Raw genomic sequence first — 15,491 nt, 5'->3', positions numbered from 1 at the left:
CGCATTTTGACTTCATCTCTGTTCTGTTGATCAAATAAGAGATTCAGAAAAGCTGGCGACAGATCATATTTATAAACTCTGCCATTATTATATCAGTTTTTGCTTTAAATCAAGATTCAAATTATCTTCAAAGTTTTTTAAATGTTTTAAACGAGATGGAAAATACCTCATGCTCTACATGCCTTTTCTCAGATTAATTCACATCTTTTGAAGAGCTATAAATTTAATTGAAGAAATTAAAGCATAGTATGTTATGGTCATAATATGAAATAAAAACTATTTAAATAAAAATGTGATGTTTAAATGAGCCATTTTGAACATGATTCTGTGAACATCTTCTGCTTCAGTCCAGCTGCGGATCAGTTCCTTTGCAGCTGAGGGAGGTTTTTGTACGACGTTGTATCACTGTGTGAACGGAAAGCTGTAATCCTGCTGACAGTAATAAACTCCTGCATCTTCAGCCTGAACTCTGCTGATGGTCAGAGTGAAATCAGCTCCAGACTGACTCCCACTGAAACGATCAGGAACTCCAGGCTGACGATTTGATATCCAATAAATCAGGAGTTTGGGAGCTTCTCCAGGTTTCTGGAGGTACCAGTCTACCTCATTGCTGACATATCCACTAGCTTTACATTCAATGGAGACTCTCTGTCCTGGATCAACAGACAGAGATCCTGGAGTCTGAGTCATAATTATGTCTCCTGATGAACCTGAAAGAGAAAAAATATTTATACTCATTAGACTTAGAAAACTCAACTCAACGTCTAAGCTTATATTTTAATCTCTCCATCAGAGCATAAAGTCTTTGTGATTAATCTGATGACATCCTCAACATCCTCACCCTGAACCAGGAGCCCCAGGATGGTCAGCAGTAGAGTCAGTGACATCATCATTGTGCTGCTGGTGTGTCAGTGGTTCTGAAAGGCCTGGACAGCCACTGATCAACTCTGACCTCTTAACAGCTGGAGCAGAGAGGCAGGACACATATGCAAACACACAGTCAGTCACATGGGATCATCATGTTTCCTCCTGAACATTGGCAGATAGACGTCTATGTATCTAACATTATGTAGCAATGATCTGCTGCTTGTGAACTGATTAAATATTAGTTGATGTTCTTTTTTTAGATCTTTTGAAATATTTAATCATACTGGATTCTATAGGAAAAGATGGTAAACTAAAGGTCCTGTAATTCACATCAATTCAGGACTAAAAAGAAATTAACATATCATAAGTACACGGGGCATTTATTAATCACTACAGTAGTTACTGTAAAAAATATATATAATTATGTGCCAAATGATTTCAGGTCATATGGTTAAATGTTTTGTGTTTAGTCATATGTTCAGTTTAGTTTTGCCTGGATTTTTGATATTATAGTACAGTTTATGTGAGCATATCATTTTATCTTATATTTTAACTCTTCCTGACAAGTCAAATTATGGGTTCTCTGATATGAGAGAACCCAAATCCATATTTCCATAGTCTTGGAAATATGAAGATTTGCAAGTCAGAAGATCATTTTATAAGGTGAAATATTATTAAACACAGACATGTGTTCACTTCCAAATTCTTCACCAAATATGAAGAGTCAACTTTGACATTTTAGTTACAGCAACCTAGAAATAAATATTTGAGTGCAAAATTGTTTTCTTCTCATATCAATAGAAATTCTTTTTTTTAAATATTCTTAAAACTGAACTGTTATGCTGAGTGTGTGTGTGTGTGGGTGGGTGAGGAAGGATGTCTTGAGTGAACTGATGCAGCTACAGTTCAGTTTCTGTTCTGACTGATGGAGGGGGATTTTGTGTGAGATTTATTTTTGAGAACAAAACTTGACCTGTTCTCAGAAATGTACCAACAAAAATAAACTGCAGCATGTCTTTCAGCAGCATTTCTTCCTCTTCGCTCTCCTCTCCATTTCCTGTAGAGTCTAAAAAAGTATATTTAAAAAGGTCTGGTAATCCTGAAACCGACTCGATGCTATGGTTCATCAGTGATGCCTGTCAGTTGTCATGGTAACTAATTGACAAGAGAAGAGTAAAACATTTGCATGAGTTTCATGTACCAGTTTTTTTTTTTATCTCAGTCTTATCTTTTTGAGACCTTTCTACTTATTTGACCTTTCTGCTTATTATAATGAGTCTTTGTTCATAATCATTTTCAGCGGCTTATGGATGTGCACTTCTAAAAGGAGAGGAAAAAACTCGCATACCACATGTGTTTTGCTTGCAGCACTCTTTATACTTTTCATGACATCCACAATAATTTCATGAAGTGAAAATTTAAATATCACCATGACTCATCTTCAGCCTCCTCTTTCTTTTATCATCCAACATTTCTTTAACATTGACAATATATGAATGAGTGGAGCTGAAGTAAGACAACTGAAAATTAATTAAACAGTCATTTATATTTTCAGCTTTTATTTGTATTAATAACTTAGTGTTACTGCCCTGTAGTTCATGCCCAACTTTAAGTCCATAAAATTAAGATTCAGAAGTGTGCAGGTCATGTGTTACTACTGCCCTCATGTGGCCATGATAGTTGTTTTTAAAGATGCGGTTGTTTTTAAAGATTTTAGACATATAAATTACAATTTCCGCTTTAAAACAGGGCAGAGAAATATGGATTTGAAAGAAAACCTTCTATATCTAACATGATAATTCTCTCTATCGTCTGTATCTGTATGCTGTCTGTCCAAAACCATAACCGGTGTTATTGTCTCTTTTGAGCTCCTTGTTCATGAGAAACACTTCCACCAATTAAAAAATAAGTTACAGTACTGATACTCTAAGTAAGACCATCAATAACTATGTTTTTTTAATAAAATACTCACCACAAACCTGTTTTATATGTTTTAACTCTTTTTTCTGTGCTTTTGTGTTATTTTTATATCTACAGATAAAGAAATAAACAGTTTCAGTGTCAACAATGTGTATTTTCTGACATACACAAAACAAACTATGAATGTGGTTAAATAAGATTTTTCTTTCTTTAGAAAAGACTGTAAAGTATTTATTACATATTTAGTTGTAAGATAAATGTAATAATATTCTGTATTTTGATCATTTTCCCCTCTGGTTAATTTCCATTTCCTCCCTTCTTCCTCATTTTGCTGTCTTCTCCTCCTCTCCGTCTTTGTTGATGACGTTTCTGAAGAGTGTGATGAGCGGCCTCTTGCTGTGCTCCTGCCAGCTCTTCATGAAGCCCCCGTAGCGTTTGCCCGCCACAGGGCCGCTCCAGCGGAAGTGCTTCATCTTGTACGGGATGTCTTTTTTATCATGCTGCTCATTGGAGACCTCCTCTGCTTCCTCTTGTCTCTCCTCATCCTCAGCTGTCATTTTTTCCCTGGAAAGCTCCCACCACCTCAGCTCTCCAGGGAAAATCTCAGCTGAGTCCCCATCTACCTTTTCGCCTGCAGGGATTTCCACTGGATGACGCTTTCTCCCAAGAGGCTTCCCCCAACGGAAATGCTCCATGGAGTAGGAACGTTTGGCTTGAGAGGAGGAGGAAGAGGGTGAAGGAGAAAGAAAGATGGATGAAGGAGGACGCTGAAGGTGAACACTGCTAAGAATGGAGGTCATCTCATGAGGGTCAAGTCCACAAAGCTGGAAACACTCCTGCAGGATGAGCAAACATTTGGGAAATTGTGAGAAAAAAAAAAAAAAAAAAAAAAACCAACATATTTTAAATTTTAATGACTGGAACTTGCTATCTCCACTTGCTATTCATGAATGTATTGTCAATTACATAAATTAGATAAAGTTTGGGACCCAGTACAAACCCTTGAGGATCCCTACAAATAATATCCAAACAACCAGAACAAACATCACCCAACTACCAAAATAACTTTTTATTCTTAAGGCAATTTGAACAATTATTCAGCAACCAATTAAACATATTTCTCAAAACATTGTGTCTGTCTCTCACAACAATAATACAGATTACCCACTTTATTTTCTTTATTTGGAACAATCCATCTCTATAAGGTTCACAGTTGAATGTTGGAAATGCTCTTATCCTGTAAAATAGCTTCATGTTAAAACTACTTCAGTGTGCAAAGGAAACCTCAGCAGAGTATATTTGATGTTAACAGGAAAATAGTTTCATCTTGTCACATCTGTGATATTCTTTGATGTCACAGATTTCACATGTTTGTCACAACGTTCTGCCTCTGGCTGTTAAAATATCAAACTTCTGTCAAGATTAGATACTTTGCTTTACCATTCTGATTGTATAAGTTTTTATCTATCTTTAATCTCTAAAAATTAAGAAGTTTTGCTTTATTAAATAATGTTAGTAATCAATTTAATGCTTTATATGATGATAATATTACTAATGGAAATGGATTTGATCAATTTTTTAAAAATGTGACATTATACCCAAACTGACTGTCATGAAGCCAAATGTGTCTGATTGTATTTACCGTCATGCTGCTCTCAGAGATGAGCTCCTGGCAGCTCCGGCGCTCCCAACAGCGACTGAACGTCGTTCTGGCCCCGCCCACCGTCACTGCAACCACCAATAGCAACACAGGATGCATTCTTCTGATTTCTGCTGGAGATAAACAACATAAAAGCTTCTCATTATGAGAGAAGTTCACCATTAACATTTACAGAATACAAATGTTTAGACTTAAATAAAACAACTGCCATCTAAGCTATTTAATGTTTTATATTCTAAAATATGTATTTCTACTGTAAAGAAATAATAATAATAATAATAATAATAATAATAATAATAATAATAATAATCACCTTTTCTCCTTGGTCTTTCTGCTCTTACTTCCGTCAAAGATTTCTCTTTCCTCTTGTTTACTTCTGACTGATCGATTGACTTTATACCCTTTCAGCCAAGGACACTCAAACATTACGCACAAACAAACTGACGTCACTGCGACCCTCTATGATTTTGTTCAAGAGGTCTGTAAATATAGATTACTCTGCAAAAGTAAACAACCAATTAAGGGCCCTCCACATTTTCCACCTACATCCACACATCACCATCCTCATTATCTACCTGATATCTACCAGGAAAAGAAAAAAAGGCTTTTAGGAATACAAAAATGTCAAATATTATGTAAATATTAATATTTTGAATTTAAAAAATATTTTAAAATCATAATCATTTTCATTGGTATGTTACAGATTTTTCAGACACAATGTAGTTCTAATTTATCTTGACAGCTGTTGTTCTTTTGGAACACATTTATTATTTAATGCATTTAAAATTTACAAAATGGCACATTTGAAAGTATTAAAAAGTGTTGGCCATCCTGTTCACCTTTTGATCAAGACTGAAAGAATCTAAAGATTATCTCCATTTGCACCTATTTTTATCAAGATGAAAATTGGTCAGGTGTTGTATCATCAGCTCTATTAAATAGTTTCCCAAAGCTGAAAATATAAAGCTGTGACAGAAAAAAAGGTCCTTCTTGATGGCTAATATTACCACATTCATTTGCTTCAATCTTTAAGTAAGTAAAAGTCTAATACTTTTTGTTTTGCATCTCAAGACACTTTAGCTGACAGAAATAAAAGCTTTACTTCAGGTCAGAGGCCATTAAAAAGTTTCAGGGTTGTTTTTCTTTCTCTAATGGAGCAACACAAGCTTCTTCAGGAGGCAGGCAGCTAAATATAAACCCTTTAGTGCAGCTTTGACCTTGGGACTCCACTTAGTTCAGTCCATATACGGGGCACCATGTTCAGGGAGGAAATACAGACATCAATTTGCTTCGGTTTTCATCATTTGCTCTTTAATAATTGTAGTCATGTTCAATTAATCTCAAAAATATGTTATAAATCTCAAAGTTACAGAAAATTATAGCGTAAAATAGGATTTGTTGTGCAGGTTTGATACTCTAACAGATAAATGTTTCAGTTATAAAAAAAGGACATCGGAAAAGTTGACACAAAAATAAAACATATTACAGTGCATTTGAACACTGTTATTCTATGGAAATAAAATTATGAATTTCAACACAGAATTATGGGACTATTATATTTAGAATTACCTCCAGGTCTACTAAAAACATGAACACTCAAATCACACAATTAATAAATAAGTAAGATAGCATCCTTCACAATCTTTGGCAGCCCTTTTTGCTCATGTTTTTTGGGGGTAAAGATTACTTTGGGTTCCAAGCTGCTTGCAAATCCAGCTATTTTAAGCTTTTCACATTTTGCCTTTGAAGTAACGTTTTTTCCGGTAGATATTTCTTGGCTTAAGAACAGCAACATGTGACTGCTCTAATTCAATGGCATGTTCTCTTGTCTTTCCCATTGTGAAGAACATGTAAGAGAAGTGGGCCTCTCTGCACATCGTTATGTTGTTGTTGTCATTTCTAAATTGCGTTCCTACAATGCATCCAATTAAAACTCTAATCAAAATTGTGAAGTCCAAATTTAAATGAACTTTTTTAGGAATTATGGAATTATGGTACAGTCATTTTATTAAAAACTAAAAAAATCTTAGCAAATGAATGAAGCAGTCTAATAAATGATTGGATTGAAAACAATTATGGAAAATATGCTGTTGCAATAAAAAAATAAAATGATTATTATGGAGGGGACTGACGCATGTATTGTGATAGTTTTTAAGGTGTTGCAAAGTAGAGTAGTTTGTACTGCACAGCTCAGGTTAAATCTAAGTGCTTCAGGGAAAATAGAGGAGCAAATGTCAAAAAAATGTATTGAAACAACAAATACATTAAAACAGTAATGGGAAACTGAACACTCAAACTTAGCAAATGTGCAAGCCTGAAGTTAAATGGAGGACAACACTAAAGTAAAAACAAAACAACATAATAATATCTAACAATTAAAATGATTATTTTATGAAAATACAGACTATATGTGCAGTATTTATATGGTTCTTTATCTTCTGTAATGTTTTTAGTCTAATTTGTAGTCAGGTTACTCTGATCCTCCTTGTAATTTATTACCTTTAAGGGAAATGGCTTCCAATCTTCTTATCAGATTATCAGGATAAGATGTCATACCCGGTGCTGAACACACCCACACACACCTACACATGCACACAGACATATACACACACGGTCTTACAGTGTAGCTGTGTAGGTGCTGTTCTACTGAGTTGAAGTCAGGACTGAGACATGGCCACAGGTAGGACTGTCCTTCTCAAAGCTAATTTCCCCTTTTCAGACTTTTTCCTTTAAATTAAATATTTATAGTGATGCATCTGACAGAAAACTGCATTAATTAGATATGTATTTGGGAAGTTACCTTTTAATCACAGGGTTGGCTAGTCTAAAACCTGCTTTTTAATTGCATTAAAGCTAAAAGTGACCATAACATTGACAATAAGGCCTGAAACTATTTGATTCCACAAACACATTGGCAAAGTCATATTTGAGGCAGCAAAAAGAGAGCAATGGATTGTTTTTTGTTGTTTTTACAGACTTCTTACAGTCAGGCTATTGCTGAGCATAGACAGTAGAATCTTTTGCTTCATCTGTTTTTGAAAATAATTTTCAGCCGCAGACTATCCAAAAAGATTTAGTAAATATCATGAGAATTTTATCAACTCAAGGTAAAGGTTACCAGCTTCTGAATGTGGAACCACACAAGACGTCATTCTGCTCCTACAATGTTGCCTCCTGATGTTCATCCTGGAACTGAGTACACCGGTGAATTGGATTTACAATGGAGTAAAGTCAACAGCAGCCAGAGAGGGCAACTTGCTAAATTTTCAACATGAAGTTAGAACCAGTGCTGTGGACATTTTTACTCACGGGCTGGTGTTTCCATTATGCCAGTGCTGACTTTGTGGACTTAAGTGAACACTCTAAAGTTGAACTGCAGGATGCACAAGAGTCCAAGGAAAATATTTTTGACAAGAACACCCGGAAACCAAGGGATTTACCTGACATGCAGATGGAGTCAAACTGGAATGTACCTGACTTAAACCAGGGCACCTATGAAGATGCTGACTGGCACCCGTCTGCCTCAATCCTAGAAGCGTTTTCTGACCTGAATCCTGATGCCCCAACAGTCATACAGATCGACAGTGCAGGTGGTGTGGACAGTAGCACTAACCAAACTTTCAACCAGACACATTGTGGAGAGTACAGCAGCCAGCTGATGCCTAATGGACAGTGTCGCCTGATGGCAACTCTGCCTCGTGTGGGAATGACAGAAAAACGCTGTCCGGACATGTTTCGCTGCACAGATGAGATTTCATTCTGGCTTCAAGAGAACCAAAACAGAAAGCAGCAGCTTGAGGAGCTGAGGGAGACAATGTCTGAGCTGCAGGAGGAGGTGAGGAACCACCGGCATCGAGTCAAGGCCCTGGAGATGCAGGTAAACTTAATGAAACTTGCCATTTTTGGCTACTTATAGCTGATTCCAAGTAGAAGAGATTCCAAAAACAAAATAAAGGTTTTGGGTACCAGACATGATGCCAACCTTTTAGAAATAGCACAGCCCCTGTCAGTAGATTTGTTGACAGAATGGAACTAGGCCATGGGAGGCTACTTTCAGTCTTGATAAAGGATGCAATATGGTGACCAAACCAGCCTTCGTGCTTTGGGCTGGTAAATGGTTTACACAGAGTCCTGATTGTGGCTGCATCATTCAGTGGAATGAACGAATACACAATAAAATCTTTTTAAAAATTCCCAAAAATTGGACATGAACATCAAGGCCTGTCGTGTAATCATCTAAAGCACATACAATGTCCGTGTTCTGAGCAGCCAGCAGGGGGCGCCAACTCCCTATACTGCACATGAAGAAAAGGGTGAAAAATCTGCTCAAGTTTCAACCAAAAGTTTATTTTATTTCAGATCTATTACTTATGCACATATTCTTCCTCCTAATCCTCTCCAATGCTGCCCTGGGCAACTGCCCATGTGTCTAATATAATAAAACTCCACAGTGTGACCCTGTAAGCCCACCTATCCTTTCTCTATACACATTTTTTTTTGCAGGGACATGGGGTTGGTGCAGATCTCCAGTGGTTATTTTTGGGTACACCTTAAACAAGTTGCTATGCCAACACAGGGCATCACGGAGACATGTAGGAAATACAATGATGTACAAACACATTTTGAATTCATGCACATTTTGAGAGACCAAATGAACTTATCAGTCATATTTTTGAACTGTGAGAGGAAGGCGGAGTAGTAGGAAGAGAATCCAAACTTCATGCCAAAAGACCCCAGTTGGGATTTATACCCAGGATCTTCTTACTGCAAGGCAACATTGCTAACAACCACACATAGCCCATGGCAAATTCAGATTTATTTTTAAAAAAATGTTCAAGTTGTATTTTGTATTCATATGTCACCCTAGAAAAATATCAGTTTAAACAAATGCATCAAAGCTTCAATTTAATGACATTTATACCTCTGTTGAGGTTATGTTAGTATTTAACCAGAGCTATATATAATACTCATAATTTACGATTAATATTCTCTCTATATGAATCTTTTAGCTGTGATGCAGCGTGTCTCTCTCTAAAGTGATGACGTTTCTGCCTCAAGTCTTGCTAAAAACATCCTAATTTTTGGCAAAGGTTTGGCAAAATGGAGGAAAAACTGCACAACTACAATTCAAGCAACCTATTCTATGGAATGCCTTCATTCAAAATGTCACAATTTCAAATATTTCTTTCACTGCTGAAATGTTAGGGCAAAGGGTAAGGAGATAACAGAGATCGTTAAGGTGATGTTAGATGATTCAAGTGGACAATAATCTACAGTAAACACGAGCCTAGCGATATGATGTTGTTACATCTTGTTGTCTGAACAGGAATTTCAACTCTTATTTATCCAAACATCCAGTATATGGGTGAACAAAAGGAAAGAAAGGTAAATTAGGAAGTACAGATTAGTAGAAGTGAATTAATATTTGTTACTTTTGTCAAAATATGTAAAAAATATGTACAACACAGCATCTTTCTTTTGCTATCTTTGTTTTTCTAGTCCTTTTGCTTATCTCCCTGTCTAACTTTATCTCCCTGTCTTCACACCCTTTAAGTCCTCCTTAACCCTGAATGCTAACAGGATTATCTGGAGACCTTTTGGTCAGGGCACTTATATCCTTAAGAGTCTGCCTGACACTTAGAGGATCCTTTCCGGCTGTACTGTCAATGCGCTCCCAATCGTTTACGTCACGTTTGCAAGTCTGAAGCATGCAAGGAAAGTTTTATGATTCAACAACTTTTAATTTCATTTTACTATGTTAGATCCCGAAGAAAAAATACATGAGGAATTTGTTGCAATAGCTGAGAGATAGAGCCATTTACTGAATAAAATTCAATATTCAGAATATTTGCAGACAAATAAAAATAGTGTTTTTTCTATTTTAATTTAGAGATCATTTAAAGTCAATTCAGTGAAACTGCATGAAAAGGTTTTGAACTAAAGGGACAAAAATGGAAAATGTAAGGGTGTATACATTTTAATGCACTATCAATATGGTACATCTTATAGGACAGCATCCTTTCTGTTTAAAAGAAGGCATTCTATACCATCGGTGTTCAACAAAAGTTTTAAAGAGAAAAAATTCAAAGAAACAAGAAAGATAAAAATACACAGAAAATCTAAGACTTTGAGTTAAAAGAGCCATTTTTACTTAAAGTAAAAACTGGCAGGTAAGCCTTGAAGATAAGCCCAAAACTTCTTCATACCCTTTGAGTTTTGAGGAATCTTGATTTTAACAACTGTTTGTTCTCACTGTAAGTAAAGATAATGTAATAATGTTTTGAAGTGGCCCAATCAGAGTCCCAACTACATCTGCAGTGAATGGAGCTAAATCCAGGGTAATGGTAAAGAACTAAGCTAAATATCTCCAAAGATATATATTATCAAAGCTGTGCAGGAATTGAAAGTATTTGGTTTAGAGCTGCCCAGTGTATTGCAGTCAATAAAATGTTAGTTTTGGGAACATTGCAATCGATCAAGTCTGCCTGGATATAATATTTGGTGGGCTCTTCAGGGCACAAGTATTGCTGTTATTAATGCAAATAACATATTTCTTCCAACACCTTCTTCTGTTTCCCCTGATTCACAACACAATGCTTTTGCTCACAAATAGGAGTGGAACAAGAGCAAAAAGAAGAGCATTTGTTTTCCCAGTATTAGCCACCTCTGGCTTTATGGCTGTTATGACAATAAGCATCCTTAAATTGACTCCAGAGTATGGTAAAATATATTTAATGGCCATTGTTTAATAAAATGTATATAAAAATTTATATTTCTTTAATGACAATCATTTGTCTTAATGTTTATTCATCTTTTGTGATCTCATTCCCAAACTTTTTGGCTGAATGAAAATGTTTAGAAATCTAAATCTACCTGGTGTATTCTGGCTTATCCATCTGTATAAATAACTTTATAAGAGTTGCAGTGTTGTAACTTCAAAAATGGGATTTCAGAGACATCACTGAGTTTATATGACCCAAGCAGAGTTTTCCTGCCTGTGTCCCACAGGGTGAAGACAGCGTCAGATGGAACTCAACCGTGGGCCATCGCTTGCATTTCTTGGAGCTGCGCCACGCAGAGGCCGACACGCTGCTCCAAGTGCACGCAGCGCTGCTGTATGAGCTGCAGGCGCAGCTTCGCAACCTGTCAGCCACCATGCAGCACATGAGTCGCAGCAGCTGCACAATCAATGTGATCAAGGCCACGCCGCCTCTCAGCATGAGAAACACACTGGCACCAGGTACACATGCATTGTGGTGAGTTGGGAGCTGCATGCAACTTTACTGGTTCACAAAAATATAAATAAATAAAAATACAACAAACAGTAGAGTTAATGCCTGCTTTGCTATGTAAGAATCTTACCTATTAAACAAACTCCAGGTTTAATATTTTGTCGGACCCCTTTCTTTTTTTCCATGCTTTGAATTCTGAGTGCTGCACATTTTAAGTTCTTGGAAATTATCTAATGCAAGCTCAAGGTATTTCCATGTTTTAATCTTCTGATTTGGATTTGAAACTTTCAATTGCAGTCTTATTTTTACACTGGAATAGACAAACTTTCCTAGACCAGAAAGTGTCTGGTTACCGAGAGCAAGTTTCAAATTGGAAGTTTCAAATCAGACGTTATTTGAAAAAGGTATTGGATTGGAGTTTTTAATGCATTTGTAACCATTAAATCCACTCAGAAAAAGTGAAAGAATCATTCTCTTCATCTACTTTAGAAAATATATTCCTTTCACATTTCAACACATTACAACTAGAAACCTTTGAGTATGTCAGCTTCTTTAAGTAATTTTTTTAATTTTGTTCTTCTACAAAGACTTATAGAGTTGTGGACTGCATGAGTGTCATATCAATGCATTGTTTTACCTGAGCTGTGAATGTCTGCAGCTCCTCCAGAGTTCCTAAGGACTTCTGCAGTGTTTCTCTAACTCATGTTTTTTCCTGCTTGATCTGTCAGTTAGGGTGAGCGGCCACATCTTGCCATAGTATTTGTATTTTCAGATGATGGATGAAAAGTTGCACCACAAGATGTTAAAAGTTCAGAATATTGTTCTACAGCTAACTCTGCTTTAAACATCTCCTCATCTTTATTTCTGAATTGTCTGATGTGTTTCTGGAACTTCATGATGCTGTTTGTTCACTAAGGTTGTCCAACATATCTGAGTCCTTCACAGAACAGTTGATTTGTGGATTTTATTCAAGCATATTAGACTAAAGAGGGCTGAACAGAAGATACACTATACTTCTTAGATATTTATTTGTAAAAGAAGAACATAAAAAATGAAAATTCATTGTGTTCTAATTCACAGATATACTCTGTAAAACAGTCAGAATTTTGTGCTCTTAAAATCACAAGATGTGAAAAGTTTGAAGCTTTTGCAAGGCATTGTATGCGGCTCGTTGTTTTTAGACAGTGTGTGTTTCTTTGTCTCTGTCTCCCTCAGGTGGACAGTACCTGTCTTTCTGTCCATCAGACTGTACATCTCTGTATCACAATGGTGTGCGTCGTTCAGGAGTTTACACCATTGTTATGTCACCAGGCACCACTTTTCCTGTTTACTGTGACATGGAGACAGATGGTAAGAAACCCATAAGCTATAAGAAAACTTTTAAAAACCAAGCTATGCATTTTTTTCATGTAACAACCTAATATAATAACAGCCCTCCTGTTTGCACACAACTCTGCACTGATTCTCTAAAGTGGGGTGTGTGTAGTACTCATGTATTTACATGTGTGTACCAGGTGGAGGCTGGACTGTATTTCAGCACAGGCGTGACGGCTCAGTCAGTTTTAATCGTGGCTGGGCCGAATACCGAGATGGTTTTGGTGAAGCACGAGGAGAACATTGGCTGGGCAACCATCATGTTCACCTGCTGTCCAACCAGGGTCACTACAGCCTTCGCATTGACATGCAGGACTGGAGTCACGCCCACAGGCACGCCCTGTATCAGTCTTTCAGGTACAGACAGACTGTAAACAAAGACAACAAAAGTAAAGCCTTAAAGTTGCAGTACCAGTGATGTGTTGAAGCATTTTGCTTAATGTCATCCATTAGACGATAATTCGTATTAAATGGGTTAAAATGTTGTCTACTTGTCCTCCTTCTACAGGATAGACGATGAAGAAAACCAGTATCGCCTTCATGTTTCTGGTTTCAGTGGAACAGTGGAGGATTCCTTCGGCTGGTATCACGACCAACACGGTTTCAGCACACCAGACACGGGGAACATCTGTGCTGAGATCAGTCACGCCGGCTGGTGGTTCCACCAATGTTTCTACACCAACCTCAATGGAGTTTACTACAAGGTATATGCCAGACCAACACTTAACAGAGTTAACTCACCATAGTCTGTGTTAACTGTAGATGGAAGCATTTGTAACTCTGACCAAAAGATACAGCAGAAATTTCTAGGACCTGAATAAAAGGACAAAAAGTAAAACATAATAAATCTGCTATTTTGCAAATGGCATGCAAATCCTTAAACTGACTGAAGCACGTTATAAGTTTTAATATTTAGTGTTTTGGGGTTTAAATCTGTTATATAGGAATATATAACATGGGTTATATGGGTTTATAGGTATTCAATAATACTTTTGCTAATTTGCATCCTTTAGCTAAAGCCGTAGCTCTGAAAGATGTTACAGAAGATTTAAAGCACCAGACTGTTTAAAGGTAGCAGTCAGGTGAAGAAAACAAAAAAACTTCGCAAGAATGGATGTAACATGAGACACTCGTGAGAGTTTTCAACTTTTGGAGAGAATATGGAGGACAGTGACGCTACAAAAACATGGTATTGCTCTAAAATTGATGTAAATTTGGTATGACCTTAATTGGCTAACTCAACCCATCAGAAAATCTGAGGATGAGAGATCTCTATTGGAGATCTTTTACAAGGTGGACTAATATTGCCAAATCTAGATGCACCATGCTGACAGATTTCTGGCAAAAACTTGGAAGGCTTAAATTTAATCAAAAGGTGTTTCAACAAAACGTTAGTTTAAAAATGTTCACATTCATGCAGCCACCGTATGTTTTTTAGATGAATTTTACAAGGTAAACTGTATGTATTCCACCAGAGGAGGGAAAATGTTGAATTTTAATTACACATAATCGTTTTCTCAAAAAAGTTATTTTTTACTATTCAAGGTACATAAGCATGACTGTGAAAAAATGTGTTGTCTCCGTTAGGGCGGCCGGTACTCTTTGAGGGCCCACAACTTGCTGGGGCCAGATGGCATCGTCTGGTTTTCCTGGAAGGATTCAGACTTCTACTCTCTGAAGGGGGTCACCATGATGATTCGGCCGCAAAGTTTCAGAAGTCTGTCGCCATAGTGACAGGGCATTTTCATTGCTGGTTTTTAAGAAAACTGCCAAATGTACTGACACTGCCAATATATTATTACTGCTAAAAATAATCCCTTGGCATGCTTGATTTTTCCTTTAAAATTCATTTCTTCAAATTTACAGGGGGCCGTCTGTTCTAAATTAAATAAGTATCTAACCGTTCGAGGTTTCATTTCGTAGACGGGTTTTCTAAATGACCCATGTTGGTTTTATGGAGAGATGCTTACCTGTTTATTTTAATTTCCATGCCAATAACCAGTATTATTTAATTACAGTGGCTTCACTGCTTAAACAATAACTGCCAAGATTTAGACTATGAATGTATACTTTTTGTTACCTAACTTCTTACCTGGCTGCAGTTTAATGAACAGATCAGACACAGTTATGAATTTGTAAAGTACATTAAGTTTTTTTTATTATTATTGAGGTAGGGTGTAAAGTTTAAGCTTAGCAGATACATTTTGACTTCTGTTGAATAAATTGAAGAATTTCTGTGCATGATGCTTGAAATACACCACTGCCACACACCAACCTGATAATACTGAATAATTGAAGTTTAAACAGTTCAATTAAAATATATGTTTTTTTCCCCCAATTGATCAACTTGTCTCATTTTCCTTAAGTACCAACTCTGAACTTACTGTAGCCAACTCAACGGCATGCCTTTAGTTGTATAATCAGACAAAATACATAAA

General features: G+C 36.6%; 2 protein-coding genes and 1 gene segment (V, D, J or C); 1 reads left to right on the top strand and 2 right to left on the bottom strand.

The window, feature by feature from the left end:
• Positions 1 to 402: 402 nt before the first annotated feature.
• Positions 403 to 908, bottom strand: LOC102229245. The segment is given in 2 exon segments: positions 403 to 710; positions 842 to 908. Coding segments are annotated over 2 exon segments (360 nt in total).
• A 2,116-nt stretch (positions 909 to 3,024) lies between these two features.
• On the bottom strand, positions 3,025 to 4,801 carry LOC102229500 (pro-opiomelanocortin-like). Of its 2 annotated transcripts, none has more exons than XM_005804734.2 (3): positions 4,761 to 4,801; positions 4,430 to 4,557; positions 3,025 to 3,623 (listed from the first exon to the last, which is right to left on the bottom strand). In XM_005804734.2, exons 2-3 carry the CDS (start codon positions 4,544 to 4,546, stop codon positions 3,111 to 3,113), a joined length of 630 nt encoding a protein of 209 aa, XP_005804791.1. In that variant the 5' UTR covers positions 4,547 to 4,557; positions 4,761 to 4,801; the 3' UTR covers positions 3,025 to 3,110. The 2 variants fall into 2 exon arrangements, with proteins under 2 accessions (XP_005804791.1, XP_023200213.1); XM_023344445.1 differs by having other exon boundaries at positions 4,430 to 4,560; positions 4,761 to 4,789.
• A 2,319-nt stretch (positions 4,802 to 7,120) lies between these two features.
• Positions 7,121 to 15,397, top strand: LOC106699780 (angiopoietin-related protein 7-like). Its single transcript, XM_014470882.2, has 6 exons — positions 7,121 to 8,324; positions 11,456 to 11,687; positions 12,895 to 13,029; positions 13,194 to 13,410; positions 13,562 to 13,757; positions 14,641 to 15,397. The coding sequence occupies exons 1-6, from the start codon at positions 7,719 to 7,721 to the stop codon at positions 14,782 to 14,784; spliced, it is 1,530 nt and encodes a 509-aa protein (XP_014326368.1). The 5' UTR covers positions 7,121 to 7,718; the 3' UTR covers positions 14,785 to 15,397.
• The last annotated feature ends 94 nt before the right edge of the window (positions 15,398 to 15,491 follow it).

This window comes from Xiphophorus maculatus, chromosome 13 (assembly GCF_002775205.1).
Source record: "Xiphophorus maculatus strain JP 163 A chromosome 13, X_maculatus-5.0-male, whole genome shotgun sequence".
Lineage (NCBI taxonomy): Eukaryota > Metazoa > Chordata > Actinopteri > Cyprinodontiformes > Poeciliidae > Xiphophorus > Xiphophorus maculatus.
This window is presented reverse-complemented; position numbering and strand designations above follow the sequence as displayed.